Source organism: Dreissena polymorpha, chromosome 10, assembly GCF_020536995.1.
Source record: "Dreissena polymorpha isolate Duluth1 chromosome 10, UMN_Dpol_1.0, whole genome shotgun sequence".
NCBI lineage: Eukaryota > Metazoa > Mollusca > Bivalvia > Myida > Dreissenidae > Dreissena > Dreissena polymorpha.
The window spans coordinates 44099512-44122232 of NC_068364.1; the positions used below are offsets into that span (position 1 = coordinate 44099512).

A 22721-nucleotide genomic window follows, 5' to 3' on the forward strand; every position below is an offset into this window, starting at 1 on the left:
AAATTTATACCTCCCTCTTTATTTTCCTTTTCCATTACAGACATTTTAAAAGCCGATTATAAGCAAATAAATAAATTAATGAAAAAAACATTTTCACCTTTACATAGGATCTCTCAAATGCCAGTCGATTCATTTTGATTTTAACAATACCTATTGTAGAGTTTGTAATGAATCCCTAAAAAATTGCAAAGCAAAATTCATAAAATTGAAGGTCTTTATCCACATAGCAAAAAATTAAGAAAAATTGATAGCCTTTGACACTTTCTATTAATGCGAACCTGTTGTTGTAATAGACCATACCAGACCTTTTGTGATTATCAAATTATTCAAAACGATTTCATAATTTGTAAATTCTTCATCATCAAAAACGAATCGACTGGAGCTTTTTGCGTAGATGTTAACTCATATATGTATAAATGTTCAATACATATATTACAGTGTATGTTGGAACACAAACGAACATATTTTATCAAAATAAGTAAATTCTAAAATTGGCTATGCTTAATATTAATTGTATTACTTCCTCTATAAAACAAATATAACTTAACATGTTTTTGTTTCCCAACAAAAACTATCATGTTATAGCCTGATTTGTAATCATTGTAAATCTACAATTATGTTGTATTTGCTGTGTATTCTTTTTGTTGATTCAATTATATAGTCACATTAATTCCATGGAATAGTTTTTTTTAAGAATTCTTTTAATTCTATCTGTATATTTCAACTGTTTTCACTTACTGTTAGATTTATTTATGCATGCGTTCATATTATACACTTAAACGTTCTCGGATTGTTATAAAGCAAATAAATTTGAACAGCCCATATATAAGAATGGGAATTCTAATTAAAAGTAGGGGAAGATGTAATCCAATTAAAGTCACAATCTTATGAATTAATTGTAATGTTTAAATTTTCATTTTTAACTTATTTAATAATTTTAATTAATCCTAAATTAATTTCAATTAACATAATCTTAAAATAGCTATTGTATAATGTTAGAAATGCTTAATTTTCTGTAAGGTCCATTTTCTGAAAATAATATATCAAAATAATAACAGTTTTACGCATTGCGTTAAGACCCGGTTTCCAAATGCACTACGTAGCCATATTTTTCTCTGTTGTACTCAGTCAACCACATATTGATTCATACATGTTGGGATCTTACCTTGGTGTACTTTTGAATGAACGAAAACAGTCTAGTCAGCTAGAGAATCAGTAACACATCCCAATCTAATTTTGTTTTTCAAGTTAGGAATCGGTGGGGTGGGGGGGGTGCCACGCTCTGCTGCGGGTGCAGTTTTGAATAAATGAAAGCTGATCAGATTTTTTTTAGAGGTCACAGTGACCTTGACCTTTGACCTAGTTAGTGACCCAAAAATGGGTATGGCATGTAGAACTGATCAAGGTGCAGCTACATATGAAGTTTCAAAGTTGTAGGTTGAAGCACTTTCATTTTAGAGCCAATGTTCGAGACCTTAACAAAATGTTAAGGTTTTATCACGACGCGGACGGCGGACGACGAGCTGGCTATGACAATACCTCGGGTTTTCTCCGAAAACAACCGAGCTAAAAAAAACAACGTTGCATTAATTTAATTAAATGGAGGGCATCGATTTAAAAAATAAACTTTCGAAAAATTGTAGGCTACTTGTAATGTCAACGTTTATTTAAAAATAAGTTAAATACATGTGATTAACGAAACAAGGCGATTTCGTTTTAATGAATTGAGTCAGGAAACATTCATGTACAGAAGGCAAAAGATTACATGAAACAAGAACTAAAAGATGAACTTGTAAATGTCTTATAAGTTTTTAGCTTATTGGTACTTAAACAATTATCTTTGTCTATCATAGTTTGTTGTCGAAAACCTCACAGTCTGGGGTTATAGTAATTGCATTTTTATCTCGTTCGCAATTTCCAAACATCACTAAAACAGGTATGCCGCAACTTGGTTAAAAGCTTTAAAACGACAAAATATCCATGCATTGAAAAAACCCCACAAAAGATGAGAACCTTGGCTCCTCAAGGGTAATAACCAAGATGCGATATTTGCAAGGTAATGCAAAATCCATGATATATGTTTTAGACATGTTTATGAGGCGGCTATAGCGACAATTACGCAATAAGCGGAGAATACCAAGTTACGGTTCCTTTATCATATTGTTACTTGTATTGTTCTTTTTGATACCATTTGCTGATGCATATATAAACGGACGGACAGAAGGGTGCTCTGCTGTACTAGTCGTCCGTTGTTCTTCTGAACTGCATGTCGGCAGGAATTGTCTTTGTGAATGTGCGCCAATTGTTAATAACGGTAACCATTTTTACCAAGTGTCCTAAAACAACGGTTAAGAATAACAAATCAAATGGATACGTTAAGTTGCGTTTTCATTTGCAACTTGAGAACTTTTTCTGTAAAAGACCGGTTAGGGCTGGTCGTTTTGGGGGAACGTATCTTCCAAAAACAGTGTACAACGTCTTTTGTTATATTTGATCAAACCAAAAGGTTGCATTTGGAAATGAAGAGGCGTCTCTATTTAGATTGACCGGTAAATAAAACATAGTGAACATGTAATTTCATATTTAACATTGCGACACCCACTGTGCGTCGTACGACCTGTTTGTGTAAGAGATTTTATGTGACATAATGTATTAAACAAATATCGTTTATATTTGATTTATAACTTGTTAACAACCCTGGACGATCCGAATATTTTGCGCGCGTTTTATTGCCAACGATACCGCAGGCCAGCGCTACTGACATAGTAAATATACATGATTCATGTCATTGTTTATGTTTTCATGTAGTAAATGTAATGCAAGTATCAAAGTCCAGGCTTTGATAATAATGTGGACACCAATGTCCGTGGGTCAAACTAATGTTGTGGACACCAATGTCCGTGGGTCAAACAAATGTTGATACCAATGTCCGTGGGTCAAACAAATGTTGATACCAATGTCCGTGGGTCAAACAAATGTTGATACCAATGTCCGTGGGTCAAACAAATGTTGATACCAATGTCCGTGGGTCAAACTAATGTTGATACCAATGTCCGTGGGTCAAACTAATGTGGACACCAATGTCCGTGGGTCAAACTAATGTTGTGGACACCAATGTCCGTGGGTCAAACTAATGTTGTGGACACCAATGTCCGTGGGTCAAACTAATGTTGTGGACACCAATGTCCGTGGGTCAAACTAATGTTGTGGACACCAATGTCCGTGGGTCAAACTAATGTTGACACCAATGTCCGTGGGTCAAACTAATGTTGTGGACACCAATGTCCGTGGGTCAAACTAATGTTGTGGACACCAATGTCCGTGGGTCAAACTAATGTTGATACCAATGTCCGTGGGTCAAACTAATGTGGACACAAATGTCCGTGGGTCAAACTAATGTTGATACCAATGTCTTCAAGAGTCAAAAACAGCTTAAGAACAATTGTCCGTATTAACTTATGTTTGAAATTTTCAAAACTTAGTGGGGAAAAATTACATCACAAAAATAACGTATCGTCTTACCATTTATTTATTGACCACATTCGCAAGTAAATTTACATTGAACGATACTTAAAGCATGTACGAGATAGATACGCTTTGAAGTTCAGAACTATCACTGCAAAGCAGCAAAAAAAAGAACAACTAAATAATGTTAAAATCATCAACAGATTTTCTTTTCTGTTAAAACAAAGGCATAATAACATACATGTAAACACTAAGTGAAGCACTTCTCTTGTGTACAATGTGAATGCTTGACCATATTTATATGCATTAACATGGAACAGAATACAAGACTAATACCATAAAATGTTCAATGCTGTGAAAGTAGTACAACATGTCAATATATGCACAAAAACAAAATCAACATTTTATGGTTCAATCAAAAATCAATAACTATATTCAAGGATCCTCCCAAGGAAAATACTGCTTTTAAAACAATTAAAAAAAGGGTCTTACCATTCATTTGTCACATCTTTTGTGTAATTTCATTTCTAGATCTTATTACTGTCATACACTTCAACATAATTCTAAAAGAAATTTATCCAATCATTTAAAAAAAGATGTTCCATGAAAACCTTTGTCTTCTCAGCTCTTCTGTAATTACGAATTCTTCAAGTGGGACAAGGGCAGCCCCTTTAACCCCACACTAGTGTCTACTCAAAGTTAAAAAGAAGTTGTGGAACGTGATGACAGTTCAGTCACCATTTGCTTCTGTATCAAGTTTAGACTTCTTGGCCTCAGACACATCAACTGTAAAATCAAACTAGATATGTTTTCAACACAGAAATGTTTTAGCAATCTAATGATAGACTAAAAATCTTTTTTGATGAAAATGCACGAATTGTTTGTTTGTTGGGATTTTCAGCAGATTTTATCAGTCATTTTTTTTATACCACATTTATATAGCGCCCTTTTTCATACTCGAGATGTGCGTTCAAAGGCGCTTTACAGTTTTTTTTTATCACTGGGTCATAAGTTGTCCCTTAACATCTTGGCCCAGTATGCAGCCACGGCACATTGGCTTATTTCCCTCACAGGTACCCATTTATACACCTAGGTGGAGAGGAGCAGTTGTGGGATAAATTTCTTGCTCAAGGAAATTCCAGCGGTCAGGGCGGATTCAAACCCGGGACCTCTTGATCCCTAAGCCAGCGTCCTACCATTAGACCACTGCTCCCACCATCATGTCATGGCGGTCAGTAAAGGTACTCACACTTTTCCTGTTGGTTAGCTTGTTAACCAGTACTTAGTGCACATACTTATGCCAGCAACTGACAACTACTCTACTTTTAATGAGAATGGCTTCAGAAGTAATTTCATGACCTATCAACGCAAAAGTTATGTAGCTCGCCTGGGAATTTCACTGGCATACCTCGGTTTTGTCATCCAATGCTTGACCAACTGAGCTTACCAAACGGAACGAAAATTGCGAAACTTTGGTTGAGGAAACTGTATCAATTTTTATAATTGGAGGCCAATAACTACGCAAATTTTGAGGCCGTGTGTCTAATTACGGAATGTTCAAACAAATAGTGAGATACGATGAAGGCATTAGAAAACAATAGTGCTTAACAGATGAACACACCAATATAAGCGAACTTTTATACACCCCATAATTGTCCTTGGTGATTGATTCAGGTAGAGCATACATATGTTTACATAACCAAAAAGGAGTGGAATAAAACAATTAACCATTGTGCTCCACTATCCTCATTAGACAGGGAAGAGGGTGAGGTGCACACTGATGATGACTTAAATGGAAAGGGAGTGGTGGTGCATTCTAATGATGATATTAACAAGAAAGCTTTGCCCATACCGTCTCCATCATCAGCGTCATTGTCATCACCGCCAGCACCATCATCATCATCCAATCCAGAAGCAGCTCTCTTGGCTGCCTGTCGCTTGTTCTGCAAGACGCAACACAACAGAATTCTACCAGGGTCACAAGTGCATTCGCAGGGGTGTCAATTGTCCCAAATTTGAAATCCGGAAAATTAAGCCAGTAACCTAGCAAATACGCAATCAATATATAATTTAGTTGACATATTGTTTTAAAATATGATATTGCAGTGCATTACGTAACTAATAGATAATGGAAAATTTCAAGATGGCTGACATTTGCAACATTTGTAGAATTGTACGGTTTTTGGAAAGTAGGGAAGAGGTTTCGCCAGTTACTGCTCATGTCAGTGCCAGCCGCTTACCAAAAAGAAAATCAACAAGAGATTGCCAAGCAATATTGTGAAACTCCACCATTGTCATTAAAAATAAAAAATAAAAATATTTGTTGCCATAGCAACCAGAATTTTTGACATAGGAACAAAATGAAATGACCTGCATAATCTCCATATTGCCATCTATCCACGTTTCAAGTTTCATGAAAAAATATGAAGAACTTTTAAAGTTATCGCAGGATCCAGAAAAGTGTGACGGACTGCAAACAGACGGAGTGCAAACCATAAGTCCCCTACGGTTTCACTGGTAGGGGAAAATAAATAAAAGACCGGGCAAAATCGGTACCGAGCGCAAATGTCCTGAATGCTGACAAACTATAACAGTATTTGTTCTTAAATGATTGCACACTCAAACAATTTGTCCCTTTCCCCACCCCTTAAACAATCTCATCGGATTAACATTCATCTCAAAATCGACCCTGAACGGCCTAAATCCAAATTTTCAGAATTATCCGGAAAATTGACACCCCTGACTCGTATTGTGACAACACGTAGCTTACCATCGTTTATCTTCCCCAATATTCAATCTGTTGTTACAGACATAAACAAATATATTGTTTGCTTTAGTCCTCATGGTGTAATTCAAATGCATTTGAACTCCTTAGTTTATGACCGCAATAATCAAAACTTAAGTGAAGCTTATTTATAAATCTCAAAGCAAGTGTAACCTTTCTTAATCATTTAATATCATTATGTTGGCAATCTCAGACCATTACATGTAACTAAATATTAACAACAAATGGTAAATAACATCAATTCAATATCTTTTAATGGCTCAGTAATTACATGTATAACACTCTCATTTCTGAACTTATATTCTAGTTTTATTCTTTGCCATTATATTCATTTATAGTTTCAATTTAATTAAAAAAGATCATACGTTCTCATTTTCAAAAATACTTGCTAGAATTTCTTTTCATAACAATTTTAAAACTTACCCACAACAGGAAAGTAAAATAACCTCATTACAATAGCCAATAATTCCAGATTATTTTATATCTAAAATATTGTTGGCATTATATTGCAACCCAATAAATTCTATCAGAATGCATTAGAATTCAACCAATTATTTACCATCAGAATTATATTACTAATAATGCCTTTCCAAAATTCATCTGTCATGGCTTAATATTTATAAGAATGAGAACATTACGACTTTTTGGTTGGGTAAGCCCCAAAACTTTTAAAGAAAACTTATTTAAATAAATGTGAAATTTGAATAAATATCTCTTTATATGATGAATTAATGAAAGTACTATACATGTCATGTTCATGTCTCTGGTGTCCCCTGACACATGATGTCAGCATGTGGAGAGAATATTAGACATACATCGGGTTTTCACAGCAATTTCAAGTACATACTTTACACGGCCTCTTGCCGAACCTCGGTTTGCCCTTCATCGCTCTTCGCTGTTTACCCGTGACACGCTCCTTGATGTCCTTGAACATTTTCTTCCAGCGTTCCGCCTCTTCCTCACCTAAATTAAGAGAAAAAACAAGCGATGTGTTTGTGAAACACTATGTCCCCATATATCTGAACTTTGACCTTGACGGATGACCTTGACCTTTCACCACTCAAAATGTGCAGCTCCATGAGATATGCATGAATACAAAATATGAAGTTGCATTTTCAATATTGCAAAAGTGTTGGCAAATGTTAAAGTTTGCACAAACAAACAAAGCAACAAACCAACAGACATGGCAAAAACAATATAAAAACAAGGGACAAAATTGTCACAAAACCAGGTTTTCAGTTGAAAAAAGTCTGATAAAGGGAGACAATTCAAAATGTGTATTGTTAACCCCCTTGTGTAAAATTGACCTTGATTTCAAGTAGAAAAAAAAAAGAGATGCCCCCTATTGTGCCGCATTGAAATAAAAAAATAATTTTTGTTTTGTTTTGACCTTTGACCTTGAAGGATGACCTTGACCTTGAACATCCACCACTCAAAATGTGCAGCTTCATGAGATACACGTTCATGCCAAGTATCAAGTTTCTATCTTCAATAATGCAAAAGTTATGGCCAACGTTAGTGTTTTTTCGGACGGACGGACAGACTGACATACACACATACTAACTAGAGCTGCAACGATTCGATCCGATGCGTCGAAAATTGGTTCGAAATGTGTCGATTCGATTACGATACCAAACCTACCAAATTCGATTCGATTCTTTAACATTAGACATATATAATTTATATACATAGATACGTAAAGCTCGCTGTATTCTGACTATTTGATACGGGAAGGTGTAGGTTTTATCTTTACCTGTAATTACGACGCGTGCGATTGGCTGCTTATTACTTTAGTTATCCAATCAATAAGCGTGTTACGGTCTACTTTCGGAAAAAGGTCAAAATGGCTGAACAAGTTGTGGCCAACTATTTGAAATTATAAGATGCGCCTAAGAAGCTAAAATCAAAAGTGTGGCAGTATTTTGGGTTTCGGGATGGTAGCCCTCCCGACAAAGCAAAGTGTAAACGGATGCTAACATAACGTCGATTTAGCAAGACTAAGAGGTAGCACAAATGCAACTACTCAAGTCGCCAGCCAGAAAAATAGTTCTGTTTCTGTTGGGAATTTGTTAAGTTTATTAGACAATGTGCTTTGTCCTACAGGTAACAGGTGATGCTTGCACGGCTAAATGGTAGACATGCTTGTAACGGTTTTGAATATAAGTATAATAGTGATAGTACTATCACTCCACTGATTCCAGATGTTCTTATGATTATTTATTTAATTTTATATTATTGTGTATTAAACACAATCTTCTAGTCAGAAGATTTTTTATATTAAAATTTAGTCCTAATTTGCTTTTCTTTTTTATGTGTTTTATTTAAATATTGACATAGTTTGAAAGACAATTGGCAGTTTCTTGCAAAATATTCCTTACAAATGTTAATTTTACACACTTTCAACAGTTTTTAAAACACCGTTGAACAAACCAAACTTTATCAAACAAACACACAATTTGACAAATGCCCAAGATATCTAGGTATGCGACATTTTTGAACAGAAATGTTTATTTTAGGCAGAAGAGTGAATATATAATAAAACTAGGTTTGAAGATGAATCGAATCGAAAAAATCGGTATCGGAGTGCCTGGAATCGAAATCGAATCGAGCTGTTGGTAAATCGTCGCAGCTCTAATACTGACATACTGACAGACAGTTCAACTGCTATATGCCACCCTACCGGGGACATAAAAAGTCTGATAAAGAGAGACAACTCAAAATCAAAATGTGCATTGTTACTGATTGTTCATAGATAGTTACATAGTTGTTTCAAAATCTATTTTTAGTTGTGGCGAAATTGACCTTGGAGATATTGACGTAATTCTTTTGCGCGACACACCGTCCAATAATGGTGAACAAATGTGTCAAATGATTTTAAAATGTCACAATGAATGACATAGTAATGGTCCAGACAAGGTCATTTATAGCCATTTTTGACCTTCAAACTCAAATTGTGACCTTGACCTTGGAGATATTCACGTGACTCTTTCGCGCTTCATACCATCTAATGATGGTGAACAAATGTGCCAAATGATTTTAAAATCTCACCATGAATCACAAAGTAATGGCCCGGACAAGCTAATTTATGGCCATTTTTTACCTTCTAACTCAAATTGTGACCTTGACCTTGGAGATATCGACGTAATTCTTTCGCGCCACACACCGTCTAGTGATGGTGAACAAATGTGCCAAATGATTTTAAAATCTGACAATTAACAACAAAGTTATGGCCCGGACAAGCTCATTTATGGACATTTTTGACCTTCAAACTCAAATTGTGACCTTGACCTTGGAGATATCGACGTAATTCTTTCGCATGACACACAGCCTAATGATGGTGAACAAATGTGCCAAATGATTTTAAAATCTGATAATGAACGACAAAGTTATTGCCCGGACAAGCTTGTTCCGCCCGCCAGCCCACCCGCAGACATTCGCCAATCTAATAACCAGTTTTTCCTTCGGAAAACCTGGTTAACAATATCAGGCCTGCTCTGCCTGAGCATATAGTGCAATCCCTGATTAGCCTGTGCAGTCCACACATGCTGATCAAGGACCACACTTTTTCCCTCATCTTGATTTCCTAAAAACAGAGATTACTTTTAAACAGAATATACATTGCAAGGGCAGTGTTGTCCCCCATTAGCGTGTGAGCGCAGTGTTGTCCCCCATTAGCGTGTGAGAGGGCAGTGTTGTCCCCCATTAGCGTGTGGGGACTGCAAAGGCTAGTCTAAGAGAATTTTTTACGCACATGAATTAGTGTGTGGTTTCATCACAATATTCAGGCTTAAAAATGGCACAATTCATTCCAGTTCTTGAACTGAAGAAAAATACCAGACACAGATTTTCATGACGTTTTTGAGGCCGATATTAAATCAAAACAAGAGTTCCGCGGTCGGAGACATATGCCCCTAAACAGGGCTTTGAACTAGTGACCTCAATTTCAATAGGGGTCATCAACTGTCCAAGGCCAATGCACATTAGAAGTATCAAACCAATCACTAAATTTGTTGACAAGTTATTGATTGAAAACAATTTTTACACTTATTGTGACACTGACCTTGATGTTTGACATAGTGACCCCAATTTCAATAGGTGTCATCTACTGTCCAAGGCAAATGCACATGTCAAGCCAATCGGTCAATTTGTTCACGAGTTATTGATCGGAAACAATTTTCACACTTATTGTGAGTGACATTGGCCTTTGACCTAGTGACCCCTTTTTAAATAGCGGTCATCTACTGTCCAAGGCCAATACACACGTGAAGCATCAAGCCAGTTGGTCAATATTTTGACCAGTTTTTTGATCGGAAACGAACAGGCCGACCAACAGACATCCAGCAAAAGAATATTTCCCCTCTTCTTTGATATTTTCTTCTTCATAAAAATTGCAGTTTTTGGTATGATAAGGCATTTTATCATCAGTGGAAAGAAAGACTTAATATTAATATCTGCAAAACCTCTTCTTCCCTCACACTTGGGTGTTTTTATTGCCTGTTTCAGGGTTGATTTTCATGCACTGATATGAGAACGTGTCGTAATTAAACATAACATAAATTATAAGATATTTGTTGTTTTAAGAATGATCACATATAATCAGCTCACAGTCACATATTTGATATTTTCATAATGCACTTTAATACTCATTTCAACTTTGTTCTGTGAAAACTGTGCAAAAAGTGTCATCCCAGATAAGCCTATGTAGTCAGTGACAACACTTTTTGCTTTTATGGAATTTTTTGTTTAAAGCAACCCTCTTTTAAACGAAAACCTAGTTTAGGCAGAAATGATAATCCCTGATAATATTATCATGTGCAGACTGCACAGGATTAATCTGGGACGACACTTGACGCACAACAAGGCTTATTTAACACATATGCATGCCTACCTTCCAGCACACGTCCCTCCAGTGTTGCACCATTCAGGGTGATAGTGTTGTCATTGGCCGCCAGCAGCTTCTCCAGTACGTCCTTGGCCTTGTTCTCCTGGTCATAACGCACCCAGCCCTTACAAGGACATGAGATTGGATATCAGCAAATAACAAAGCATGACTTATTCAAGGGCTATACCAGGGTCTCCTGAGTGTATTGTATCCAGCCTTGACGACTGAGGACATGACATTGGATATCAGCAAATAACAAACAGCCACTAATTCAAGTGCTTTACTATTTTCTCCAAGGCATACTACAAATATAAAGTCATACTGACACAGAAATGAAGGTGGAAACGAGCAAATAACATAGCGTCACTTATTCAAGGGTTATACCATGTTCTCCACATCATACCTCATAATGACAGGGGAAATTTGCACAAAATGCCACTTATTTAAATGTTAAACTTAATTCCATGATTTTACTTCACCCAACCCCAACACAGAAATGACAGGCGAAATGAGCAAAAATAACAAAGTGTCACTTATTCAATTGCTAGACCCTGTTCTTGTGGTTTTACTGCATCCAGTATTGACAAAATAATGACAGTGGAAAAAAAGAGCGAATAACATCACATGACTTATACAGTTACTGGGGGAAATGAGCATATAACAAATTGCTATGTATTCAAGGATTATACAGTTACTGGGGGAAATGAGCATATAACAAATTGCTATGTATTCAAGGATTATAATGTTTCTGGGGAAATGAGCATATAACAAATTGCTATGTATTCAAGGATTATACTGTTACTGGGGAAATGAGCATATAACAAAGCGCTATGTATTCAAGGATTACAGTCGAAACTGACCTAACGGCCACCTGAATTTACCGGTCACCTGCAGACAACGGTCAGTCTGGAATCCCCCCCGACGAAAATCACTCTATATTACACTTGAATTTAACGGCCACCTGACCATAACGGCCAATGGCCACTATATTCCACTCAGAAATTCATGTTTGACCTGAAATCAACGGTCAGTCGTCTCGAGTCGCGAAAATTAAAAACACAGCACATTATTTGTCCGTCTATTTTGCGTTTAAAGCGGTAATTGTCTATGATATTATAAAAGCGGCCCGCTGCGAGTAAACTAATTATAAGGTGTTGAGAAGGTTTCTTTTCCGGGGATAATTGTTGGGGTATCTTCAAAAGAAAATATATCAGAGTTTATGACTTGTTGAAAGTAATTATCGCTTAATTAAATGACCGCTATTTCTTTGAATTAGAACAGTACAATTACACCGAACTATCTGTTTATGACACCGAATCCGCTTTTTAGACTTTTACGGACGTGACGTCAACAGAACGTGACAAGCTTTATTTACTGAATGAATGAGATGCATGAGTAAACAATTATACCAGCGTTGATAAAGTCATTGTTTAATTTAACAATATGAAATTAAATCAATCTAAAAGATATTATTCTCTTTTATTCAATGTACACGCGCAAGTTAATGCTGTTATTATGATTTGTTAATGCAATGAGCATTTGTTTTACACTGTATGCAAACGACTGGGTGGGGTTACGACGTAGTAATACTACCAACTGACCAACCTTCTTAAAACAAATTTTTTAAATAAAATTCATTTTAATTATTAAATACTTGCCTGTTATCGTATGCTTATACTTTCCAAGGGGAAATAACTCATCCGGAATTTTAACTCAGAAAACGAAGATAAAAAGATGACAAGGTGGTCGGATTCCTCCAGTAAACAGCTTAGAGCACGTCAAAAAGTGGGGTGTGATTAATATATGCCCACAAAACAGACAGAGCTCTTAATTCATGCAGTCAGATCCTAAAAAGGAATGAATCCTTAGATAGGATAAGATTAACTTTCCTTAGTCGAGGTCTAACCCCGAGAAATAGAAGCCGCAGACACATCTCCCCCCCTTTTTTGGGGAAATGAAGAGTGTCTTTGAGAACCTCGAATGGACTTCTGACTAACACTGCTGAGATAGAACTTCAAAGCCCTGATTGCCCAAAGAAGTTTATCCTCATCTTCATGACTACCAGTTTAAGAAAACTTGGAAACTTGAAGGTAGAAGCCATATAGAGGACTTGATATTAAGCAAGGAATCCTGGCTGACACAACAAAGTGAAAACGACAATAGATCCAACTGGAATTGGTCGTATTCAACAGAAAAAGCATGAATTTCACTTCTCCGTATGGCAAAAGCCATAATAAGAAGGAAAAGCGTCTTAAAATTATATTGGAACTGTTAATAAGCCTGATGAAAAAGGTTCATAGGGAGCTCATTAAGCATCCCAACATGTTACACAAGTCAAAACCGCTTAAGAAGGTAAAGGAACGAAAAACATAGTGTTGACGTTCCATAGTTTGGATCAGTTCCAAAATAGGTAAGACAGCACAGAGTTGCGATGACTTACACAAAACAAGGTATACGAAAGCATAATCTCTATCCTTTGATGAAGAAAAGAACAAATTTCTTATCATCAAGAAAAAGATGACAAAAACCTCTATGTATCTAGCAGAGTGATTAAGGTAATAACTATGCTCTCAAATACCCAGTAAAAAAATGAATTTCCATAGAACCTTTATACAGTTCTGATGGAATTATCCTTGCACAAGTAACAAGGATTGAAACTCTAACAGAAAAACGTTCTTTTGTAGAGATAACTAAAAGTTATTAATGGCCAGACATGTAGTGGCACATGTTTGGATCAGTAAAAATATGTCTCTCTGAGATATGATATTTGACCTGTGAAGAAGTTTCCTGAAAATAATTGTACAGGAGACTTAAAAGGTCGTAGAACCATAATCCCATGGTTCATTAAGTATATTTCATGAAATTATGGCAAAAACTCAGTTATTGCAAAAACTCACCAAGAAGGCAAGATATTCCAGTTTATGTCAATGGACGAATGTATAACAATCGCACACCCTGCTGGATCGATTTCTGTGAACTGCATTATTGACGTTGTTCAGCATACCGGTATACACTGCGATATACGATCGCATAACGCTAATAACTAGCGTTTGATGATAAACAACATTCTTTGATATACTATGTACACCATGCAACTCGTCTGCAACTTCACTGCCGCGCATGCGCAATTACATTATTGAACCCAACGGAAAAATAATTCGAAAGAAAGAACTGCAGGACAAAACGTCCAACAGGGCGTTGAGACGAACTGGTATGAGAAAGACGATATAGAAAATTTGTTGTTCTTGCAAAGAACGAATAAGTTCCTGATTTCCAGTTACAAGGAGTGATAATATGATCACCTCTGTGTCTGTAAGTAAACCACGACCGATGTGTGATAGTTGAAACCATCACAAAGGAATCGTGAAAATGTGTTGTAAATGAAAAACAGCTAAAAAGAATTTTCGCTTTTCAAGATGTAGATGTGCAGGTGATATTCGTTAGGATACCACATAATTGAGAAAATCAAGATACGTTGTTCTCTGTGATCGTCCATAACCTTCTCTGCTCACATCTGTATAAGATGTAAGGAAGGTTGTGGTAGAATAAACTATATTCTTGCCAAGATAATCTTCTAGTCTAGACACCACTGAATAGTGGTAAATAATGACAAAAAGATGGAAACCTGTGTCATTAAATAATCCCGAGATTAATACAATTATCTTAAAAATAAAGCTGAAACGGACGTAAGAAAAGACGTCTCAGCAGAAGGACCGGTGACCGGACAGGTAAATAACGACCGGTGACCGGAACCATTTGTCAAGGATGGGTGGGTAAAGAAACCACGGCAAGCCGAACTTTCCCACTCCAAACACACTTGAAAATTGGTAGAATAGGACAGTGTTTAACACTTATAAGTTTATGACCTATCTACAGAATATAGCCTCTTCTTGAACCAATAACAGGCGCCTTTAAAATCCTGATTAATACAGGTCGCGAAGTCATCGATTTGCGAAGTACGGAAATATGATTGATAGTGGTACCTCCGGAATCGGAGGTGTGATGGCAGAAAAAGGTGAAAACCCTAGGGGTAACCTTAAGCGGGTCCACGCTTGCCTGTAGAATGCATGGAAGTATTAAATTCTGACTTGATTAATCCATTTACTTCAAGACTTCTAACCGGGACGAATTCCGAAAGGAATACGACCAGTTATAGGAAGACGGCCTGTTATGGCCAGAAGTGTAATAGTACAATAACTTTAAGATGAGGTCCCTCCAGATCCTAGGATCTAAGATCTGAGTTCAATAGGTCCTAAGCCATCTACAAGACTGTAGCCGCTATGCGGTCAATCTGATAGGCAATCCTATGTATCAGAACTCGTGTTGATTCCAGTAGCTTGAAAATATGCACTGCCGTAGGAGCAATAGAAAAGCAGAAGTCGATACAAATGTCGTCTTGCTAATCCTGCAAGCGTCATTAATGTGTCCCAACTGTTCCGTGACACTGACTGCAAAGTCTGTAGCCGACAGGTAAAGGCGGTTAAAACAATTCATCCTTCGGGTCTCGAACATAAATTAATAGAGGTCAAATAGTAATGTTCGACCTCAATGCTAGTCTCTGAGCCCACTTCAGCCGATCTATCTGCAAGACCAGTAGTCTGCATGTAGCCGGTTGAGATAGAAGTACAAATAACAGATATAGCATGATTTGGTAATCGTCGCCAGTAGAACATCAGTATTGAAAAACACAAAAAGTCATGTAGATTGTTGAATCCATAAAATATAGTATTCAATACAATCATAGCCAGGGGTATACAACTATGTAATGAAGACGATACCCGTGATACTAAAAATTGACCGATGAAAACACAGTGGAATACCGGTAATTGGTAAGTGGTGACCGAACCGGACCGGTCAATGACCGGTAACTGTAGCCCGGTGAACGGACCAGTCATAATATGACCGGTGACGTTACCAGTTAAAGACCGAAAAATGGTGGAATCCATATGGTCTGTTATCAATGTCAAGCACTGCTCGGATAAGAAGATCATGCCAAAAAATCCAATCCGATGGCGATTAGACATCACTTATTCTGACCGGTGATCAGTGATCGGTGATATGACCGATGAATGGTGACCGATGTCCGGTGATCGGGACCGGTATAATATAACTGCGTCAGAATGGAAATATCTGGTGCAGAAGAATGACCATCCACGAAGTCATCTGATAATGTTAACCGGAAAACAACGGTAGATTATCAGTATTAATAGGCATAAGTGTCCTTGTAGTCGTAGTGGAGAAAAGAACAGCTTATCCTGAAGCCTGAATGTTAAACGAACTAGTGTTCGTATACAACTACGGCTCGGTGACTGCAACATGTGTGGATGCCATAAGAAGAACCATCGCACGTGGAATGGAGACATGATATTCCTAAAGGAATAAAATGGAGAACGTCGATATGACCAGTAGGTTCATTAACGCCTACGTGAGAAGAGGCGACATCCATATAACTTCGATGCCGAAATATTGTTCGGCTACGCTGGAAATATTGTCTTCTACAATATTGTCTCCGTGAGCATTGACATGATCGCTTACGAGCGTATCAACGCCGAGAACAGCTCAATGAAGGAGAGGTATGTTCGATAACTATCCAGTGGTGCTCAATGCAGTCCGTTGATGTCTACGTGAAGGTTGACGATGTCCTCGTTTCCTGCGATGTCGAGATCTGGATCGGCCGAGATGTGGATCGGCTGCGATGAGACCAAGATCTTCTAGAATAACGTCTCCGTGAGTGACGACGTGATCGCTTACGAGCGCCGCGACGATGAGAACTGCTCGACGAAGAAGAGCGTGTCCGATGTCTAATCCTTGATGAAGACGATGTATTCAACAAAGAATAGGAGAATAATTCAATGAAGAAGACCGAGTTCTTCTTCTTGACTGGTTACTGGTGTTATCGGTGGCAGGCCTAACTGATGACTGTTGACCGGTGACCGGAGCGGTGATCAATGACCGGACCGGTGACCGGACCGGACCGTTGACATGACCGGACCGGTGACATGACCGGTGACCGGACCGGACCGGTGACATGACCGGTGACATGACCGGTGATCAATGACTGGACCGGTGACATGACCGGTGACCGGACCGGTGATCAATGACCGGACCGGACCGGTGACATGACCGGACCGGCCGGTCAGACGTCGATTAATGGTCCGTGATCAACGTCCCCGGTGACGTACCGGTCATATCATGACCAGTGTTGTCACCAGATAATGACCGTATGGCGGATGCCAAATGGTCCGGCATTGGTCGATGTCCTTGACCAATGCCATCGGGCAAAGACCGGCTGACGGTTGTCGCCATATGGTCTGATGTTGACCGACTGTCTAAGAGACTTAGCATAGTACGGTCGCGATCGTGCCCGATACCCGGTGACTGATACTGCAACTATCATCCATGATCTGCGAAGTCACCGGGTATTTATCCACTCTTGTTTCTGCGACCATCATGTAGTCGAATATATGAAAAACAAGAGCAAAGCATATTCAACCATACACTGGTCACAGACCAGATTATCATACGGCACATAAAATCATTATTTGACCATAATGAAAATTATAATAATACTGCCGTAGATCATAAATTAAACAAAAGTTTAATTCAAAACAGATGAAAAATAAAATGACGATCAATTAGATTGTCATACGGAACGTTAAAATTATTATTGCACACAATGGCAAATGATAAACAATCTGTCAATAGAAGAACACGCTTTGCACGATCTCGTAACACATTAGAAGAACATGCTTTGCACGTTCTAGCAATGTATTAGAAGAGCACGTTTTGCACGTGGTCGTTCGCGCCTGAAAACACCCAGCATGGTAGAAATAAACCATTGTTCGATAAAAACAAGCATGGCTTACCTTTTACAAATGAAACAAAATCCATTAAATCCACACAAATTAATCCGAATGAGAAATAAAAAGATAAATAACACAATTTATCTATTCAAAACCCCAATCAACCAAGTGAAAAACAATATTTTAATTCAGAGCCGTAAAAGACACGTATACACCTGGTTGATCAGGAAAGAATATTGAGGGTTGGTTACCGATTTTTGGCTAGGTTGCATTGCACTATGTTTAACCTGGCCTGTATTACGGTATTGAGGTGGCGGATTCCCAGTTAAAATTCCGGATAAGTTATTTCCCCTTGGAAAGTATAAGCATACGATAACAGGTCAGTATTTATGACATTAAAATTGTGATCCGAATTCAACGGTCACCTGTGGACAACGGTCACGTTGATCATTTCCCTTGACTGACCGCTGAATTCAGGTTTGACTGTATACTGTTTCTGGGGAAATGAGCATATAACAAATTGCTATGTATTCAAGGATTATACTGTTGCTGGGGAAATGAGCATATAACAAAGCGCTATGTATACAAGGATTATACTGTTACTGGGGAAATGAGCATATAACAAAGCGCTATGTATACAAGGATTATACTGTTACTGGGGAAATGAGCATATAACAAAGCGCTAAGTATTCAAAGATTTTACCGTCACAGCAGTAATGAGCAAATAATTAAGCATGATTATTCAATGGTTCTTCAATGTGGTCTTATCCTAATCATATTACATCCAGCCTTAATGCAAAACATTTATGCAAGGGTGAAACTGTGTTCCCCTGACTGTATCACACCCATCGCTGACAAAGAAATGACGGGGATAATAAACATTTCATCACTTATTGAAGGGTTATACTGTATTATTCTGGTCTTAGCGCACCCAGCTCTGTGACAAAAGGTCACTTATTGGAATGCTATACTTTGCTTTATAGTTTTAATGCACCTTGCCTTGACACAAAAATGACATTAGAAATGAGCAAATAACATAGAATAAAACAGTTATACAAGGTTATTTTGTGACAGGTACACTTGGCGTGTCCACCATAGCATAAATGTGTATACAACCAAACACGTGGTATTTTCTTTTGTTTAAGTTTTTCATTGGTTCACAAATTGAACAACAAATGTTGTTGAGATTCACAAGAATAAATTAACAGCAGCACTTCAGCTCATGGCATATGTCTTATATTTTTCTAAGTCTTGCTAAATAAACCTTCTGTTTTCAACGATGAACAATTACTTATCATTCTCTGTTTCTCAAAATCACTTATAAATTTAAAACCGTACATACAGGGCTTTTTCCCACCTGTGTGAGGTGGCCTTGGTTCCTTCATTTTGTGAAAACATGAAGTGGGAAATTTTAAGTGTGAAAAAATGAGACGCCAACTGTTCTAAATTGTAAAAACAAGAGGGCCAAGATGGCCCTAGTTCGCTCACCTGAGAGGAGTCGGTTCATTCAATCTTATCCAAATGTCAAACTTGACCTAGATATTGTCCAGACAAACATCCTGGTCAAGTTTCATCATTCTTTTTTTGACCTAGTGACCTAGTTTTTGACCCGGCACAACCCAGTTTCCAACTTGGCTGAGATTTCATTGAGACAAAGCTTCAGACCAAGTTTCATGAAGATGGGACAAGAAATGTGGTCTCTAGAGTGTTTACGAGCAAATGTTTACGGACGGACGGACATACGACAGACAAAGACCGGTCGCAAAAACTCACCTACGCAATCAGGTGTGCTAAAAACAAGTCCGAAACTTCTCAATTTTGTGAAAAACAGCCATTATCCAAGAAGGAAAAAAAAGCCCTGACATAACATCTAATTCATTTTCTCCTTTGTTGAAGTCGACCCAAGCAATGGGTCCAAACATATTACACCTACCTCAGTATCTCCTTTGTTGAAGTCGACCCACGCAATTGGTTCAAACATATTACACCTACCTCAGTATCACCTTTGTTGAAGTCAACCCATGCAATGGGTCCAAAGTCCTGCAGCAGGTTCTTTATATCCTCACGTGTGGACTTGTCAGCAAAACCCTTGAGGTGGAGAAGCGCGCCCTTGGTCATGTCATTCTCAAAGTTACGTTCTTCGTCCTTGTGTTGTCTATTTGATGCACTGTCCAAACACAAGCTTTGGAATCAGCAAGGAAATTTAACAAGAGCACCGTATAACTGGTGCCACGCTCGGTTGCGAAAGCTTGTCAGAATTTTTTTTTAGAGGTCACAGTGATCTTGACCTTTGACCTAGTGACCCAACAAGAGATGTGTTTGTCAGAAACACAATGCCCCCTACTAAGCCACTTTGAAATAAAATTTAACAAAAATATATACGTGGGCAGGTCAGATAACTATGTCCATTTAAAGCTTATTACTTTCCTTGACATCCCTGTTTTTTCGACCCTAGACCTTGAAGGATGATGTTCACCTTGAAATTTTATCACTCAAAATGTGCAGCTCAATGAGATACACATGCATGCCAAATATCAAGGTGCTATCTTCAATATTTAAAAAGTTATGGCCAATGTTAAGGTTTAACACAACGCCTACCTCGGACAACGAGTTGGTTATGACAATAGCTCGGGTTTTCTCCGAAAACAACCTCGCTGAAAATTACTTTCTTGTTAACCCTATACCGCTCATATGTGCATTTTGACCATTTTAGTTCAAAAGAAAATCAAATTACACAAGACTATTGCCAAGCAATATATTTCCCTTACCGGTGAAACTCCACCATTTTCAGCAATGTTCCTAGTCTATTTGTTGCCATAGCAACCAGAAATCTTGACAAAGGAAAAAATGTTTTAAGTTTCATGAAAAAATATGAAGAACTTTTGAAGTTATCGCAGGATCTAGAAAAGTGTGATAGACTGACAGACAGAGCGCAAACCATAAGTCCCCTCCGGTTTCACTGGTAGGGGACTAATAAAAGACCTTTTCTAATAGATTCAAGTTTTAAAGGGCTTTACTTCCACCCTTATTTACTGATGAGCAGAAACCAGCTTAAAACATAACCAGCCTGCAAGTAACTTTCAGGCTGTTATGGTTTAATGATGGTTTCATATATTTTCACTTTGCTTCTCATTGGGAAAGGGTAAACATAACACTTAGTACATGTACATTTGAGGAGGGACATAAAGGCAGAAACAGATATACATGTTAATTTCTTGTTATTTATGATAACTATGACCAATTATATATAACATTGTAGAACTTTAAAATAATTATAACAATTGAGACTTAACTTCGCAAAAATAGATCAACAGATATTGCTTATTATTTCCAAATAAAATTAAAACTTATGAAAACCGAGAATTGCAAAATGAGCAGACATATATAAAATTAAATCTGGATTTAACTGTGTCAAATTTTTTGTTAAACTTTTGGGTCACATTGTTTTAAGTTTGGGTGGCTCTGATTGCATACAACACAGAATAATTTTATTATGGCCTTCATAACATAACAGAATGTTACTATGACAACATATTTTAACATGCTTGTGACGCACTCATTCTTTTTCTTCTGCCTGTCCTCCTGCTGCTTTTTCTTCTCCTCCCCCTTCTCCTTGAAATAATCACTCCTAGAAATATACAGAACATTTCTCTTTGAAATAATCACCCCTGGAAATATATAGAATATTCCTCCTTGAAATAATCCCTCCTGGAAATATATAGAACATATCTCCTTGAAATAATCACTCCTGGAAATATATAGAACATTTCTCCTTGAAATAATCACTCCTGGAAATATATAGAACATTTCTCCTTGAAATAATCACTCCTGGAAATATATAGATCATTTCTCATTGAAAAAATCATTCCTAGAAATTTATAAAACATTGCTCATTGAAATAATAACTACAGGAAAGATATAGAACAAGATATGTGTTTGTCAGAAACACAATGCCTCCTACTGCACCGCTTTGATTTTTTTTTACCTTTGACCTTGACCTTTCACCACTAAAAATGTGCAGCTCCATGAGATAAACATGCATGCCAAATATCAAGTTGCAATCTTTAATATTGCAAAAGTTATGGCCAATGTTTAACTTTTCGGACAGACGCACAGACTGACAGACAGACAGATGGACTGACAGACAGTTCAACTGCTATATGCCAACCTACCGTGAGCATAAATATTATCCTTGAAGTTATCACCACTGGAAATAAGTAGAACATTTCTACTTGAAATAAGCACCCCTGGAAATATATAAAACATACAATTTTTCTCTTCTTAAAAATAACACTTCAGGAATGCACTTTGTGATCCTCAAAAGCTACTCACTTCCTCAATCTCTTGACTAGCTCTACGTCATTGTACTTGACCGACTCCGCTGACAGGAACTTCTCCACTGACTCTTTAGTGCTGAATGTGACAAACACGGAACCCTAAAAAAGCAACAAGGATAACACTTAAAAAACACTTATTATTAAGTAAATTAAATCGTATTATTTAAATTATAAATAGTGTATTGTTTGCTTTGCCTTAAATCCATATACGTAAAAAAATCACAAGATATATCCTCAAAAATAATAATATTTGGATAGGACTGGATCTTATAAAAGCTTGTCAGAATCCTTTCTGTTGATGTAAGTTTCAATTAAATATAATATAATCCTTACAATAAGTATTTCTGGTATCTTTATCCGCTCTCCCACACACAGCGGTTGCAGGCTTGTTTAAGCCCCTAATAATTTACCAATTTAAAGTTGACTTAGTCGACTAATGGTTTCCAAAC

General features: G+C 37.3%; 1 protein-coding gene across 1 annotated transcript in view; it reads right to left on the minus strand.

The window, feature by feature from the left end:
• Nucleotides 1-3513: 3513 nt before the first annotated feature.
• Nucleotides 3514-22721, minus strand: part of LOC127847809 (lupus La protein homolog B-like) — a 36117-nt gene continuing 16909 nt past the window's right edge. Inside the window, exons 6-12 of the mRNA XM_052379969.1 lie at nucleotides 22268-22371; nucleotides 21492-21563; nucleotides 19928-20102; nucleotides 11139-11256; nucleotides 7098-7213; nucleotides 5318-5408; nucleotides 3514-4251 (exon numbers count right to left, since the gene is read on the minus strand). Coding sequence (XP_052235929.1) covers nucleotides 4196-4251; nucleotides 5318-5408; nucleotides 7098-7213; nucleotides 11139-11256; nucleotides 19928-20102; nucleotides 21492-21563; nucleotides 22268-22371 — 732 coding nt within the window. The 3' untranslated portion in view covers nucleotides 3514-4195. The remainder of the gene's footprint in view (nucleotides 4252-5317; nucleotides 5409-7097; nucleotides 7214-11138; nucleotides 11257-19927; nucleotides 20103-21491; nucleotides 21564-22267; nucleotides 22372-22721) is intronic.